Raw genomic sequence first — 14,140 nt, 5'->3', positions numbered from 1 at the left:
AAAAACAAACAAACAAACAAAAAATTATCCAATTACATTTGAAAAAAGGTATTAGCTTGTGCCACTAAAAACTTTGTTACGTATCACCCGAAGATAGCTATAACAACAAAATATTTGAATCAAAGATATTTTGACAAAGTAGCATTTGTACAACACACATAATGGGTTTTCTTTCATTTGAATACTCTTGTGACACAATGTAAGTTACATTTTTTTTTTGTAAATTTTTATTTGCTTACATTGCATACATGGTAATCTCTTACGCTAAATTGATGTCAAACTAATTTATACTCTCATAAGAAATTCTAAATACAACTTCTTTATTCTTCTTTATACTTTGGTATTCATTTTTACGATGATTACGAAGGTGTCATCAACGTTGCTCATAATCGACACGTCGGCTGCTGATGACGCATTTGAGCCTCGACAGTCTTGTGTGTTTACATCCTGGGACTCCAAACGACGAATTGTTTTCTGCAGAAACGTGACAAAAATGAAGATGTGATCATTGGTGAATAAGGTTTAGGCAATTTGTGGATTTATTATTATTTTTTGCTTATTCGTGTCTGGAGGCAGCATTGAGATGGATTTCTGCAGGAAACAGGTGAAGTCAGACTGCGAGGAGCTGCTGAATCGTTTCCAGCGAACACAGTCGGTCCGCTTTGAGGTTTTCTCGAGCATTTGGAGGGAAATGAAGTTCTCTCAGATTTTTTCGTAAGTGTACAGTGAAAATGTCCATGAATGTCGTTAAATGCGCAGCTAACACTTTTAGGTATGATTAAATACTTTATTAATTCCAAAGTGAAAATATGAATTCTACAAGGTTCCTTTACTTCTTCAGAAATTTTGATACGCATTTTTTTCATTGCATGTACCTTTGATACTTTACAAGTTATTATTATTATCATTATTATTATTACATATTCCACTTTTTGTTGGTATCACGCGTTTGGTATTTTCCTTTAAACTGGTTTTATATGATGTAAATAAAAAAATACAGTCCTTTCTTGATAAATTAAACAAACACTGATAGGGGTAATTGAATCAGGTTTGACCAGTTCATATTTATTTTCTTTTATTTATTTCCAAATCTTATCTGAACAATTTATTTTTTCATAACCCCTCATTTTTGGAGGGTAATGCAGACTTTTTATGATTGAGACTAATCTTTATATTCATTATGTTGTAGTTTTCTGATTGTCCATCATAGTTATAGCTTATTAAATAAACTGTTATTCTAAGGCATTGAGCCTGGAAAGAAAATATTTATTTCGGCTCTCATATTCATGTTTTTAGCAGTTAATGATGAATGTGGTCCTGGAGACGGTGCCTCCCTAATCATAAAGATAAAAAGGACACAAAAACTCTCTCTGCTTCATAAGTAATGTCAAAGTTTGGCAGAATTGTGAAAATTAATCATTTCCAGCATTGTGAATTCTTCTGTCTTTTTTCTTGCCACAGTGGAACAATGAATCACGAGAAGCGGGTTTTCAGTCGTCTGGTTCTGGACACGGCTAGCTGCTACTTTCTTCCGCCTTTTAGCTTCCAGATCCGTGTTGGAGGACTTTACTTGTTGTATAGCTTGTATCAGTGCCAGACTGCCTCACCCTCAGAGCAGGTAAGGACGGTAGCATGCATAGCTCGTGTTTAAATGAGCTGCCACAGATAATTGAAATTTAGTTTTGTCTCCGGATATAGATCCGTCTGTCTCTGAGGGACTGGGAAGATGTCAAGAAGTTTAAGAAAGATGCGTTGGACGCGCAACACTTTGATGCTGTCTACATCCTCCAACAGCTGATGTTCTGCAAAGCCTTCCACTTCACTGCCATGCCCACTCTGGTAAACTGCCATACTCAATATGCCATATTAGAGTAAGGGGTTGACATTACCTTGCTAGGCCCCCCTGGGGCAAGTTTATGTTACACAGTGAAGCTTAGATTCTTTAAAAGGGAGAGTCAGTCACTGAAGGCAGCCAAAACAATGGGCCCAACTTTTTCTACTCTGCACTTGACAAGATCTCAGAAAGTCTTAGATTTTGCTTTATGTTGTTCCACTTGGGTCATCTGATTGTTTAAAGTTTGATTGTCACTGATGGTTTTGACCAGTTTTTTGGATGTGCCTGTTCTTTTCCAAACATTTGATGCAGAGGTCTTCCAAGACGATTATCTGAAACAAAACCATCTGTCACACCAGGCTCACAAATGTCATGCTGCAAAAGTCTAATTGTATAACTGCACAAATAAACCGGTGTTCCTAATAAAGTACCTGTTAAATGTGTGGAGAAAGAAAAAAAAACAAAAATCAACAACAACAGTATGTGCAGGTTGTGTTCCAAATGAAAAGCCTGAGGTTTTTATTGTTATGTTAAAACACGAGTTAGAGATTTATTACTGAAAGCAAATAAAAGAAAAAATAATCCATATGTTTTTTAAAAAGTTAGTAATTCATTATGTTTCCTTTTGCTCTGCCTCCAGCTTGTCTACAAGAAGAAGAGGAAGGTGGAGAGGTCTGTGTTGTGCGAGCAGTTCGTAGAACGAGCGTCCCGCCCGCAGGAATTGGTCAACGTTGAGGTGCTTGAGGTGAGCAGAGACTCTGCCCTCCTTTGATTCTTCAGCGGTAGAGTTATAAAAATGTATAATGCTTATGTTGTTGCAGGAAATGTCCAATATTAATGAGATGTATGAAAAGATGAAGACCTCAGTCATCTCTCAGATAACAGCGCAGGCTGATTCGTCTGTAAATCTCATCCGTAAAGACCTCGTCTCACGGCTTCGCAGCACTGTGCTTGACTTCTACAAGTGGCAGCAAAGGAAGGTGAGATATCTCCATAGAATAATCCCAATTGTTTTAGCATCTACTGGTATTTAAGGGACATTTTCCTAACTGCAAATAAATGTTTTTCTTCTTTTATGGCTTATTTTGTATTGTGAACCATTGTGTCGTATCATGTAGTATTATGTTGTCTGTTATATCGTATCATCTTGTGTCTAGTCATTTCTCACTGTCTCTACACATATATTATTGTCTTATCTTATCTCATCCTATCCTATTATTCACCCCCCCATTGCATAATTTAGGGTGTTGTATCATATCGCTTGTATTTCTTTCCCTGTTCTTGTTGGATCATACATTATTGCATTATATTTTGTGTTTCCCCTTTTAGCTGGCAAAAATTTATATCCTGGTATTTCTAGGCTGAATGATGGATGATTAAAATATGTATCACTATTTTCTACCAAGTGGGCTAAATATTCAGTTGTATGTCAAAGACGGTTGTAAAAACTAGAGAACTCTGAGTCCAAATCCTTCCCTAGCATATATGTACAATGTGCAGCAGATTGAGCACAAGTTAACATATTTTAGAAAGGCAGATTTAGATCCTGATTCTACACCATCAGAGTTATTTAGATGTAGTCAAGTGATTACAATTAAAGGGGAACTCCGGTATTTTTAAACCTAGACCTTATTTCTGGCATGAAATACGTTTATCTACTCACCGAGAACAGTTTGGCGAAAGTCGGCATCCATCGGAAGATATTTAGATAACTCCCGATCATGTATATCCATATAACGGGAAAGAGCAGGGCATAGAAAATACAGCCTCTAAATAAGGCATTATGTGTTTTTATTTCACCAATACTTTAAGCCGAATGAATGAACGAAAGTGTACTATAGCTCTGTTAGCGCATAGGTGCTGTTATGTGGCTACTTGCAGCTATAGGAGAGCTAATAGAGGGATTTCTACACAGGCACTCTACTGGGACCACTTCATCCACACGCCCCCCTGGAGCACAGTTTATTTACTCCATGCTCTGTGACAGTCGGCTAACTTCACGTGGAGTTTGCTACTGCTAGTTTTGTGCAACATGGCAGGATATTTATCAAATTTTGACAATGTGAACAACGACTTTGAGTAAGATGGACGTTTTTACCGGAGTGAATGAGATGTGCTGCAGCCATGCGTGTCAATGAAGTCGTCCCAGTAGAGGTGTGTGTAGAATTCCCTCCGTTAGCTCTCCTATAGCTGCAAGTATCCACATAACAGTAGCAATGTGCTAATAGAGCAATATTACGCGATCGTTCATTCATTCGTCTTAAAGTATTGGTGAAATAAAAACAGATAATGCCTTATTTAGAGGCTGTATTGTCTAAGTCCCGTTCAATCCATTATATGGATCGCAAGTTATCTAAATAGCTTCCGAAGGATGCCGATTTTCGCCAAACTGTTCTCGGTGAGTACCTTAGATTAGGGTTAATTAAAATGTGCTACGTAACTCAACATCAAACCATATAATTACAAACAGTATCATCTTACTCCATACCTGGCTTCGTTTAAAAGTTGGTATACTGCCCTTCACCTACTTAGTTTTTTACTGTAGGAGTCCATATGGGCTTCTTGGAAGCTGTGTAATATGTAAATAAAAAAACAAACAGAATGCAACGATTTTCATATCCCTTTAACCAACATTTTGTTCACAATAGAGCACATAAAACATGAAAAGTTGAAAGTTAGTTATTTTACTACTTCATGAAAATGAAGCTGTTATCAAATGAAGCTTATCTGTCATTCGTAAGATTTAAAATATCTTACTTTCAACATTTTATATGTTCTATTTTTACTAAGATATCATTTAATCAGATTTGCAAATCATTCATTTTCAACGGTGTCTCAACCTTTTTGAAGTTGGGATTGTACCTCACAAACAGAAAGAAATGAAAGTGGCTTTGATGAAACTGAACTTCACAAACGAAGGTGTCTTTGCAACCAAACTGCCCAAATCCTAACAAGGCAAATCTGTGGCTTTTAGGACCACAACAGTTTTTTTTTTTCACAAGCCATTTAATGCTCGTTTTGGTTTCACAGGACAGTGTTGATGAAGATGAAGATGAAGACTGCAACGAAGGAACATCATCACAGCAGGAGGTGAGTTAGGCTTCTTTTCGGCTTTTTCTGGGTTTTTCAGTTATCCCACATCAGAAAACAAACAGAAACTACATGGAAGTGCTGTTGTGAGCATCTAACAATCCTGTAAATCAAGGAAAGCATTTTGAGTTCATCACATCACAGGAAAAATGTGTTATTAGCCACAAGCCAAGTATGACTGATCACAGATCACCAAGTAAAAATAAATAGGTTTTAAAATCAGAGGAAAAAGAGCTGTGCTATTGGGGTGTGTTCTGTAACAACTGTGGTATGATATCCTTCAATCCACATCATAAATCTGATTTTATGAGCTGCTGTGTTGCCAGATCTGCCACAACGTGTTGGAATATTAATTTTCTAATGGCTTAAGCTGAAAATCTCAGACTTATCTCTGACGATACAACAGTGTAAACTGAGTTTGTGAATTTAGTCTTAGTGATAGTTTTCTGAAAGCTTGATTTTCAGTGACATAAAACTGTTTATGTGTATGAGTGAAAGGCCAAAAGGCACAAAAAAACCTGACTACATGTGGATAACGGTATGCAAGATGTGAAACTCTCCAAACCAAGTGAATTGAAATTCTTCCTGCATTTTCTTGGAGCTTTCTTAAAGCTGTGTTAGAGTGCTGACTGACTGACCACCTGTTTTGTGTCCTCAGTGCTCCAAAAGAGCCGACCTCCTCGCATCCATCAAATCAAAGGCATTTGGAGAAGCCTCAGAGGTTTGTGTGTCGCGTTATGTTGTGCTTTTATTTTTATTCATATTCATATTTTTAAAATCCAGGCTTTCTTAAAAGTTTACCTTTTTACAGTCATGATAGAAAAAGAAAACTTCATATTTTAAACTACCACTCAAGTGTTATCTTGTTGTCTTTATGTATGTGGTTTCATATTTTCATGTGCTTTTTTTCACTCATCATAGTTTCATATCCATTTCAAATTTTGTTATATTGTTTTTGAAGTACAGGGTGTTAAATTTCTAATTTATTATCACTTATATAATTTTTTTAAATCATATTGCTTAATTTATGATTTCACTTAGCATAAGTTTGTCATACTTTTTATGAAACATATTATGTATTCATTAAATTAAATGCACTGAATTTCTTTGTTTCAAAGCATTAGGCTACAGAATGTGGGGTAAAACAAAAGAAATTATGTATTTGTTTCACAGGCCTCCAAGTCAAGACGACATCGTCAAGTGGAGATCGATTCCGCTGTTGTGGGGGCTGAACCTGCCTCCATGTCAGGTCGCATCAGAATTTCCAAACCATCACTCAAGGCCAGAACTAATGAAAATATCCGTATAGCAGGTAAATTTATCCCACGACTTCAATATGAAAGTATCAAAGGTAAAATATCTGGTCAAAGTTTAAATCCTTTGCAGAAGAAAATTAGACCTGAATCAGACATCTGTACACTGTCTCTGGGTACTTATTGTTTGTTTCTTTATTTTACTTTCTTCCTATATTCTGAACTGAACTTCAGATTCCTGAGGCTTTTTGTATGTTGCCTGAGATGTTTGTGCTACAAGGATGGAAAAAAATAAACCACATACTCGCTTGTCTCACAGCAGAAAGGTGTATAAAATAATGTACTTGTTAGTTGAGGGTGTGAATATTGAAAAGTTATGCAGTAAATGGAGATATTTGCATGGTCATGTAACTAAATGTAAATTACAAACACTAATAATTGAAATAAGTATACTGCTAAAAGACAATGTTCAGGGCTGAAATCTTCTGGGTGACTTATGAAGATCATCATATGCGACCACTTTGCATTTCGCAGGTGATGTCTGGAAAGAAGCCACAACGACCACTCACATAAATCGTCTTGCCACGCTGGACTCTCCCTCAGAAGGTAGCCTTTGATAAGTTCTTCATACTCACTGCATTTGTTCCGTCTCCTTCTCCAGTTTCGTCCACTTTACCGGCTGCTCTTCTTGGTGCGTTTGATTTTCTCATTTCAGAAAAACCAAGGAAGTTTAAAAGATTCAAGTGGTGACGAAGGAAGTGCAGAAGACTCAACATGCTGTTCTGATGTTTGACTGACATTGTTCATAGGTTTTATGTGTTATACACTATAACACCAATTATCAGTTTTACATTCTTGATGAAAACGTCTGTTGAAAATTCACCCTGCCCTGTTCTTTTAGAGTAGATGTAGCCTTTTACATCTATTTTACCATAGCAATTTTATCTGGGCTGTCGGAGCATGTTTTCCTGCTTTTTCCTCAGTGTTTGCAGCTAATTTTTTGACAAGATAAAATTGCCTCTGTATTGCAGCTTTTTTATGTCTGTTGTGAAATACTTCATGGACTTTCACTTTTTTGTATATATAAAAAAGTTTTTTCACAGTTGTTATTTTTGCCACTCTCTTTTTTGTGTGACATTTCTCTCCTCTCTCACTACATCTACAAACATTTAAACGTGGTAATTTATTATTATTATAAAACTAGACACAAAGCGAATCATTTGAAGTCTTTGAGCACAAGCTCAAGTCCTCTAAGAGCATGCATCGTCATTTAAGTGCAGGAATGACAAGTCGGGAATCAAAATGACAACAGACCTACTGTGAGTTGAAATGTCCTACAGTCTGTGAAGGCACCGTGGTTCATTACTGCGTGCCCGCCGACCTGCTTGCCTGGAGGATGAGGAGCGGCGGGGATGCTGCTGCTTCCCCCTCTACGCCGATCAAACCCTAAATTCCGCCGTCAGCCTGAAAGGAAATAACTGCAGCCATGGCCTCGGACAGTAAGTTCCACTATGTCCTCACTGTGTGACCGACCTTAATGTGGATTTTATTCCTGCGCGAGGAAATTGTGCTGTTTTAAGGTTGGGTTTATTTTGATTGAACACGAGCGAACGGACTTGTAGGCCAGTTTATACAATTTCCATCTAAGACTGTTGTCTATCTTATGCAGTGAAATAATTGCATTCAAAAGTCATGACCGGTCTTTGAATAAAGGGCTCAAAGCTTAGGTCAAGCATAATTTCAGTGGTTTACGATCAATTTCTGATGGAATACTCACTGGAGAGATGACAGTTGCCATATCACGGCCGCTTCATGGACACCGATTTTTCTCATCACTGCTCTCAAGGACTCGAACTGAAAATATAATGTGCTTTTAGGCAAATAACTGCATGTAAATGCATGTGTGGCCCTGCTACACATGGCAGATAAGATAATTTGTGCATCATGCAGACTTCTGTACTCTAGCTTTTAGATCGACTTAATTATCAAAGTATGATTTGTAGTAGCAGGTTTAAATACCCAGCAGATTCGCTAGAATAATTGAATCTCTTAATATGACTAAATGTGTATAACACAAGTATTCTGATCATACCTATTTTGACAGCTTGTCATCTTGTATATCCTGTTGGAATGAATGGTTATTTTATGGTTACTTGACTTATTTTCTCTTGGCCTTATATACAGACATTTGTGGTTCTGCTCTGATTTTTTTTAATTAAAAGTGGGAGATTCCATCTTTTATACATGCAGCATATACTTGCAATATGTATCATCTTCCCTTGTTCATGTGTGAGGCCAATTTTTATTTTTGTTTCAGCATCATAAAAAAGAAAATAATTAAATCACAAGAGCCACAACGTGCAGGGTGTGTTGATGTTGTCAGAAGGCAGATTTGATAACAGACAGGTTATCAGTGTGGTTTCATATGTGTAAACAGTGGGCAGGTGAAAGGTCACAGGCAGATTGTCATTTACCTTTGTCTGCATGCAGTGTGACAAGTGTTGCTGAGAATAGATGCGAAACAGCATCAGAGCAGCTCTTCGCATGCTTCGTTACTCACTTGAGGCAGTTGACCGGGTGTGTGATGCAGCTTCTGGTTATTGTGGCCTAGTTACACACTGCTTCCATTTCTAATTCATGTCCGTCTCCTCCCCTCAGTGAGGGAGAGCACTTTGAGAGTTAGTTAATGCTGCTGTGTTCGTGTGATAAGCTGTATCAGGAAATTGAAACTGCTTTGAAATCCCTGTTTGCTTCTGTTGATATGAGCGCAGGGGCCTAATGATGGAACCTTGCTGCCCTCCATTTAGACTGACTGGAAATTCCCCTCAGTTAGTTATTATTTGTATGCATATAATGTATACTGCCACTTTCTCTGTGCCCTAGAGGTGGCAATAGGTACTGCATGAGTTTATCACAGCAGGGGAAGTTTATCATACATATGAGGTTAAACAACCCCCTAATGAACATTATTAACTAAATTTTGATAAACTATTTTTTGTTCCCTTCACCCTTTGGAGGGAAATCTAATTTGTGTTCACCAGCTTGTCTCTACTTGTGTCTGGTGCAGAAACCTTATCCATATCACACAAATTCATCATCTATAATCAATTGATCATGATAATTTTTTATTAACAGACTTGTTTTTATGTTTATTATAATATCATATCATAACATATAAGGAACTCTTGGAGTCTATTGAATTAGGACCTTCAAATACCCTTTTAGTAAAGCCAAATTATTTCAAATGTTCGGCCTCCCTCCTTTTGTCACAGTCAACAATTGGACAGGCAAAATCTGTTGATAAAACAATTTCCCAAATTAGATCACATCTTGCTCACACCACATAGATATTACACCAGTGTCAACACAGCTGAGTTTAGTCTTGATGCTTTGCATAACATTGACTGTGTTATGGAAAGCGTACTGTTCTTCATGATAGCAGTGGCAACTTGGCCTCCCCAAGATGAAAGTTCCTCAGTCGTGTAATTATCTGACTTTGAATTATTTGTTTTGCCATCCACAGATGAACCATTAAGCTTAACCTTATTATTCATCAAATTCATGCTTTACTAATAATACAGTTCAGTAGTTCTGGGCTTTCTTTTCCCCACTGAACATTTCCTCTTTTTGCCCTCCTCCTGGTTGTTACGTCTTGATGGTATTCAAGGAAGGATATCTGCCTCGCCCATTGGGAGACAGGAAAAGTGTGCTGATTGATGTGTCACACTGAACACAGAGCAACTCATACTAAGGAACATTCAAAGGACTATGATGATGGGTGAAGAAGAGAGTTTAGGAGTCAAGTTTGTCACTTGAAGCAAATGGAATTTCTTTCTTATCTTTTTTTCTTTAGCTTCACCTACAATTTGCAGGGAGAATTTTATGTCCTGGTACTGACGAGCGGGTGACTGATCATGGAAATTTGTGTTGTTTTTTTTCTTTCTGTAGTCGTTATTGAGAATAATTGAGAATTATGGTGAGAAACCCCATAAGGAGATAGTCATAAGCAGGCTTTGATGACGACAAGAGCCCAGCAGCAAACCTCCCATACCAAAATATGTCAAATAGCTTCCAGTGATATATAGTTTGTGTTGTGTCTCTTTAAGGTTGCATTTAGTCAATTATTCAAGATGTAACAAAAAAAGGGAAATCTGTGTGCTACAACTAATGATGCGTTCCAGTTGTACACAGATGTCGGAATTTCCTAGATCCAAGTCATATTTTTACTCTGAACCACATGTGCCGTCAGATCCGGCTCTGAAAGTTGGATTAATCTTACCAGCCCTACATAGAATTCATGCTATATGCTACTCACGTAAACAGTTGTTACAGACTTTTTTGTATACTGCTCAACTTTGGGGTCACATTGTTCTGAGCTCCAAGTTCCGATTTTCATTGTAAATGAACGCACCAAAGGGACAACTGTCACTCCCCAGGGTCCTAAAGAGGAACATGTTTCTGAGTTCACACACAAACGTTTAAATAAATCGTATTTTGCGTAAAGCATGAGGTTTTGGTGGGTGACTGGTATTCCACAGTTTAATTTTGTATAGCTGGTGTTAATCGGGTAGGCCTTTGTTTAACAATGTTCATTGTTGTTTATCCATGATTTCAAATAGTTCTCCAATGGCTTTTAGTGCAAACTATTGGCCCATAGGGTATTACAAAAGTAACTACTTGAGCGCCAGTTAATGCCCAAATTACTCAAAAATAACTTATTGAGTTGAAATCATTTGTTTGCTTTTTTAATCAAACGTCCCGTCATTCCGACACTTTTTTCCTCCTATGGTCGGAATGGCGGTATGTTTTTTTTTTTTTTTTTTTTTAACATACCGCCATTCCGACAGTTCCTTTTAATAGCCTATTTTTTACCCAAAACATTTTGCACTAATGATATGCCGGCGCAAATACGCCCTAAAGTTTGGCGCACAAACTCTGCACATACAGAGGCCACAGCCTCGCAAACAAACTTTAATAATCTATTATCAAAATCCCATGAAATTTCAAATATAAAAATACATATATTAATGTAACTCTGGCGAGACTGAAACTGATTAAGCAGAAATACAGTGTCAGTGAGCTGTCACAGCAGCCAGCTGGAGCGGAGCTTTCCACAGAGCCCATGCGTCTTTTACACGCTGTCATCATATGCAAAAGTACTACAAGTATTGCAATTACAGATCACGGCTACTGCACGGGACACAGTTGCGAGCACCCTGCCTTGCCTTGCCAACAGGAGAGGAGAGAAATTACAGCATAGAACGTATAAAACACAACAAAATGCAGTAAAAACGTTTATTCATGTTATTCACGTGATTTATGAATACTCGCTCCAATTATGGGAAGCGCGGATGGGCTTTGCGCATTTGGCACAAACACACAGCCGTTGCGCAAGGCTTTATACAGCCTGTTGATATCTTAAGGACCTAACTGGTCACACCTGGGAGTAAATGTCATGTAGAGATTGTTTTTACATGTAAGGGGAGCTGAATATATAGCTTTCATCCACAAACCAACGTGGGAGAGCCCGAAGACGCATGTGCCAGACGCACGTAGGCATGCGTAAAACCAATTTTGACCACTTCATGCTGTTTATTTGCTTTCTTTTAGTTAACTTTCGTTTCTTTTGGATTCTTGTGCGTATTATGGAGCCGTTTCGGTCCATGTTTGTAAGCCTTTTTTTTCCTGGATTAAATTTTCGGAAGTTGAAACAAGTGGCATTGGAGTGTGTGATTAAAAACCACCACTGTCTGCTTCTCCTCCTCCAGTTGCCGAGACTTTGTGTTTTTAATAACGCTTATCTGTAAACATGTGTTAAACATATAAATTGCATGAACAGAAAGAAGGGACTCACCTGTTGAGTAACTCACATTTCCTTATAAGGAAAGCCTTGTCGGAATGGTGGGACGTTTGAATGTCGGAATAGCGGGATGTCGGAATGGTGGGATGTCGGAATGGTGGGACGTTTGAATGGCGGGATGTCGGAATGGTGGGATGTCGGAATGGGTGTTGCCACCCGAGAAGCTGACCTTTTTTGAGTAGGAGTCTGGTGGAAGCAGATGGGTTTCTGAGCCAGCACCTGTGGCCGACAGTAGTCACCTTCTCGTGTGACACTAGCTGGGACCCATCCCTGTGGTGACACAAATCTATCTTTACAGGCTTAAGACTTCACTGACACACATCATGTGTGACATATTTTGTTTTAATATCCTAAGAACAGTCCACTTGTTATATCTTCCAAGTGGAAATATAATTTATTGGATTTCTCCCTGTTGCTGCTCATTTTGTATTCACATTGACCCACTATAGTTTTCATTTCCAGCAGGAAACTGCAAGAACAATTCAGTGGAAGAGTTTAGTTTTTGTCACTGTAAGAAAAATAATGTCCTTCACGCTTTAGACTTTGTTTCTTACACTCCTGGTGACATTACTAGAAATTAAGTGATGTCATTGAGGATCATACTTTTGATTGTTTCACATTTTTTTGTAACCCTCCTGACAGTGTAAAGTAATAGTACTTTCATGTTAAAGCAATAAAACAGACAGAGAAAGAAAAGATTCTCCCTATAGATATGTTACTCTAACAGATATTCCCACAAGATCATCCACTATTGTGAGATTGGTCATGCAGGAAATGTATCTGACCTATCTGGAGTTTTGTTACACTGCAACCCTGATGTCACCGGTGGTTCATTATGATCATCAAGTCAGCTGCAATCACAGTAAAACACACCTAAAGTCAGATACAATTTTACAGCAGCATACATCATAGGTCAGTGCTGGACTATGGAGAGTGCCAGCACAGGGCTGTGAGTGCAGAGAAATCAACCAACAAAGGCTTGTGGTAGGTCTAAAACATGGTTGTGAACTTCTTTCCTTTCCTTTTTCTTTCTGTAGTTACTGCTGTTGGCTTTATTTCTGAGCTTTGCAAATTCAGTCAATCAATACGGTACATCTCCCTCACACAGTGATGACAGGAACTGTCACCATTTTCGCAATAGTGTTCCTTCATCTCAGATTTTTGTCTAAACTTTCACAATTACTGTTGTAGCATTATTTTCACGACTCCTCTTCCACCTCTCTGTTTCTGGGTCTGTGTTGTCCGTTCACTAAAGTTATTTTACACACAAAAAACATGAAAGCCAAAACTGTCCTTGAAATTTTATGCAAGGCATTTGTAGGAGCCATTGTTTATCATAATTTGTAACTTAAGGATTTATCCTATTCTTGCTTTAAGTGGCGCTGAAGAGGAGGAGTTCAGGCACGTCAGCAGTATAGATGCAGCACAGAGGTTGTGAGGCATCTATAGATTATACATGTCTGATGAGGTGATTGCACTTTTTTTACTGCTTGTTTTTTATCGCTTGTTATTCATTTGTACCAAATAGAGAATAAAGGTAGACACCAGTACAAGTAAAGTTAGGTGAGTCCTATTAATAAATTGTAAGTGGAAGTCATTCCTTTGGAAAACAAAGGCCAGGTGCTACATGGAATTGGAATGTTACAGGCTTTATGAAAATAAAGCCTCCCTTGATGCCCAAGTTGTCACAGTTTATGTTTTTTCTGTCACAGTTTATGTTTTAATAGCCTTGTTATGTTAGGTTATGTTCTTGCCATGTTTTTCCCCTGCCACCTAGTTTCACTCATGTCACCTGCTTCATTGTCATCAGCTGCACTTAATTCATTAATCACTCCCTCCACAGTATTTAGTCTCCTGGTTTCCTTTCACTCATTGCAGAATCCTCACAAGCCCTTCATGTCGTTTTCACAGAAGAGAAGTCTGGTTTTGCCTCATAGCCATAGCCATAGCCATAGCCATAGCCATAGCCATAGCCATAGCCATAGCCATAGTCTTTGTATTTATTCCATAGTCTTGTTTTGTTTTCATAGTCTTGTTTATCATTTATGCACAGTTTAAGTATTTTGATACTTGCTCCCTGCGTTTTTTGGAATAAACCTTTTT

The 14,140-nt window shown here is 38.0% G+C and overlaps 2 protein-coding genes across 3 annotated transcripts in view; both read left to right on the top strand.

Moving 5' to 3' along the window:
* Nucleotides 1–405: 405 nt before the first annotated feature.
* On the top strand, nucleotides 406–7,234 carry snapc1b (small nuclear RNA activating complex, polypeptide 1b). Its single transcript, XM_072365094.1, has 10 exons — nucleotides 406–714; nucleotides 1,462–1,618; nucleotides 1,699–1,839; nucleotides 2,475–2,579; nucleotides 2,656–2,814; nucleotides 4,865–4,924; nucleotides 5,583–5,645; nucleotides 6,098–6,236; nucleotides 6,712–6,783; nucleotides 6,893–7,234. Exons 1-10 carry the CDS (start codon nucleotides 584–586, stop codon nucleotides 6,925–6,927), a joined length of 1,062 nt encoding a protein of 353 aa, XP_072221195.1. The 5' UTR covers nucleotides 406–583; the 3' UTR covers nucleotides 6,928–7,234.
* Nucleotides 7,235–7,494: 260 nt separating this feature from the next.
* syt16 (synaptotagmin XVI) overlaps nucleotides 7,495–14,140 on the top strand; it is a 41,424-nt gene continuing 34,778 nt past the window's right edge. For both annotated transcript variants that reach the window (XM_072365564.1, XM_072365563.1), the window contains exon 1: nucleotides 7,495–7,676. In XM_072365564.1, coding sequence (XP_072221665.1) covers nucleotides 7,664–7,676 — 13 coding nt within the window. In that variant the 5' untranslated portion in view covers nucleotides 7,495–7,663. The remainder of the gene's footprint in view (nucleotides 7,677–14,140) is intronic.

This window comes from Leuresthes tenuis, unplaced genomic scaffold (genome assembly GCF_036924035.1).
Source record: "Leuresthes tenuis unplaced genomic scaffold, fLeuTen1.0.hap1 SCAF_15, whole genome shotgun sequence".
Classification (NCBI taxonomy): Eukaryota; Metazoa; Chordata; class Actinopteri; order Atheriniformes; family Atherinopsidae; genus Leuresthes; species Leuresthes tenuis.
This window is presented reverse-complemented; position numbering and strand designations above follow the sequence as displayed.

Excerpts from the sequence above, each read along its gene's own strand:
- snapc1b (XM_072365094.1), top strand. The coding sequence starts at position 584 with ATGGATTTCTGCAGGAAACAGGTGAAGTCAGACTGCGAGGAGCTGCTG. Across the intron at positions 715-1,461 it reads AAGTTCTCTCAGATTTTTTC|TGGAACAATGAATCACGAGA; the intron begins GTAAGTGTACAG and ends TTCTTGCCACAG. Across the intron at positions 2,580-2,655 it reads TCAACGTTGAGGTGCTTGAG|GAAATGTCCAATATTAATGA; the intron begins GTGAGCAGAGAC and ends ATGTTGTTGCAG.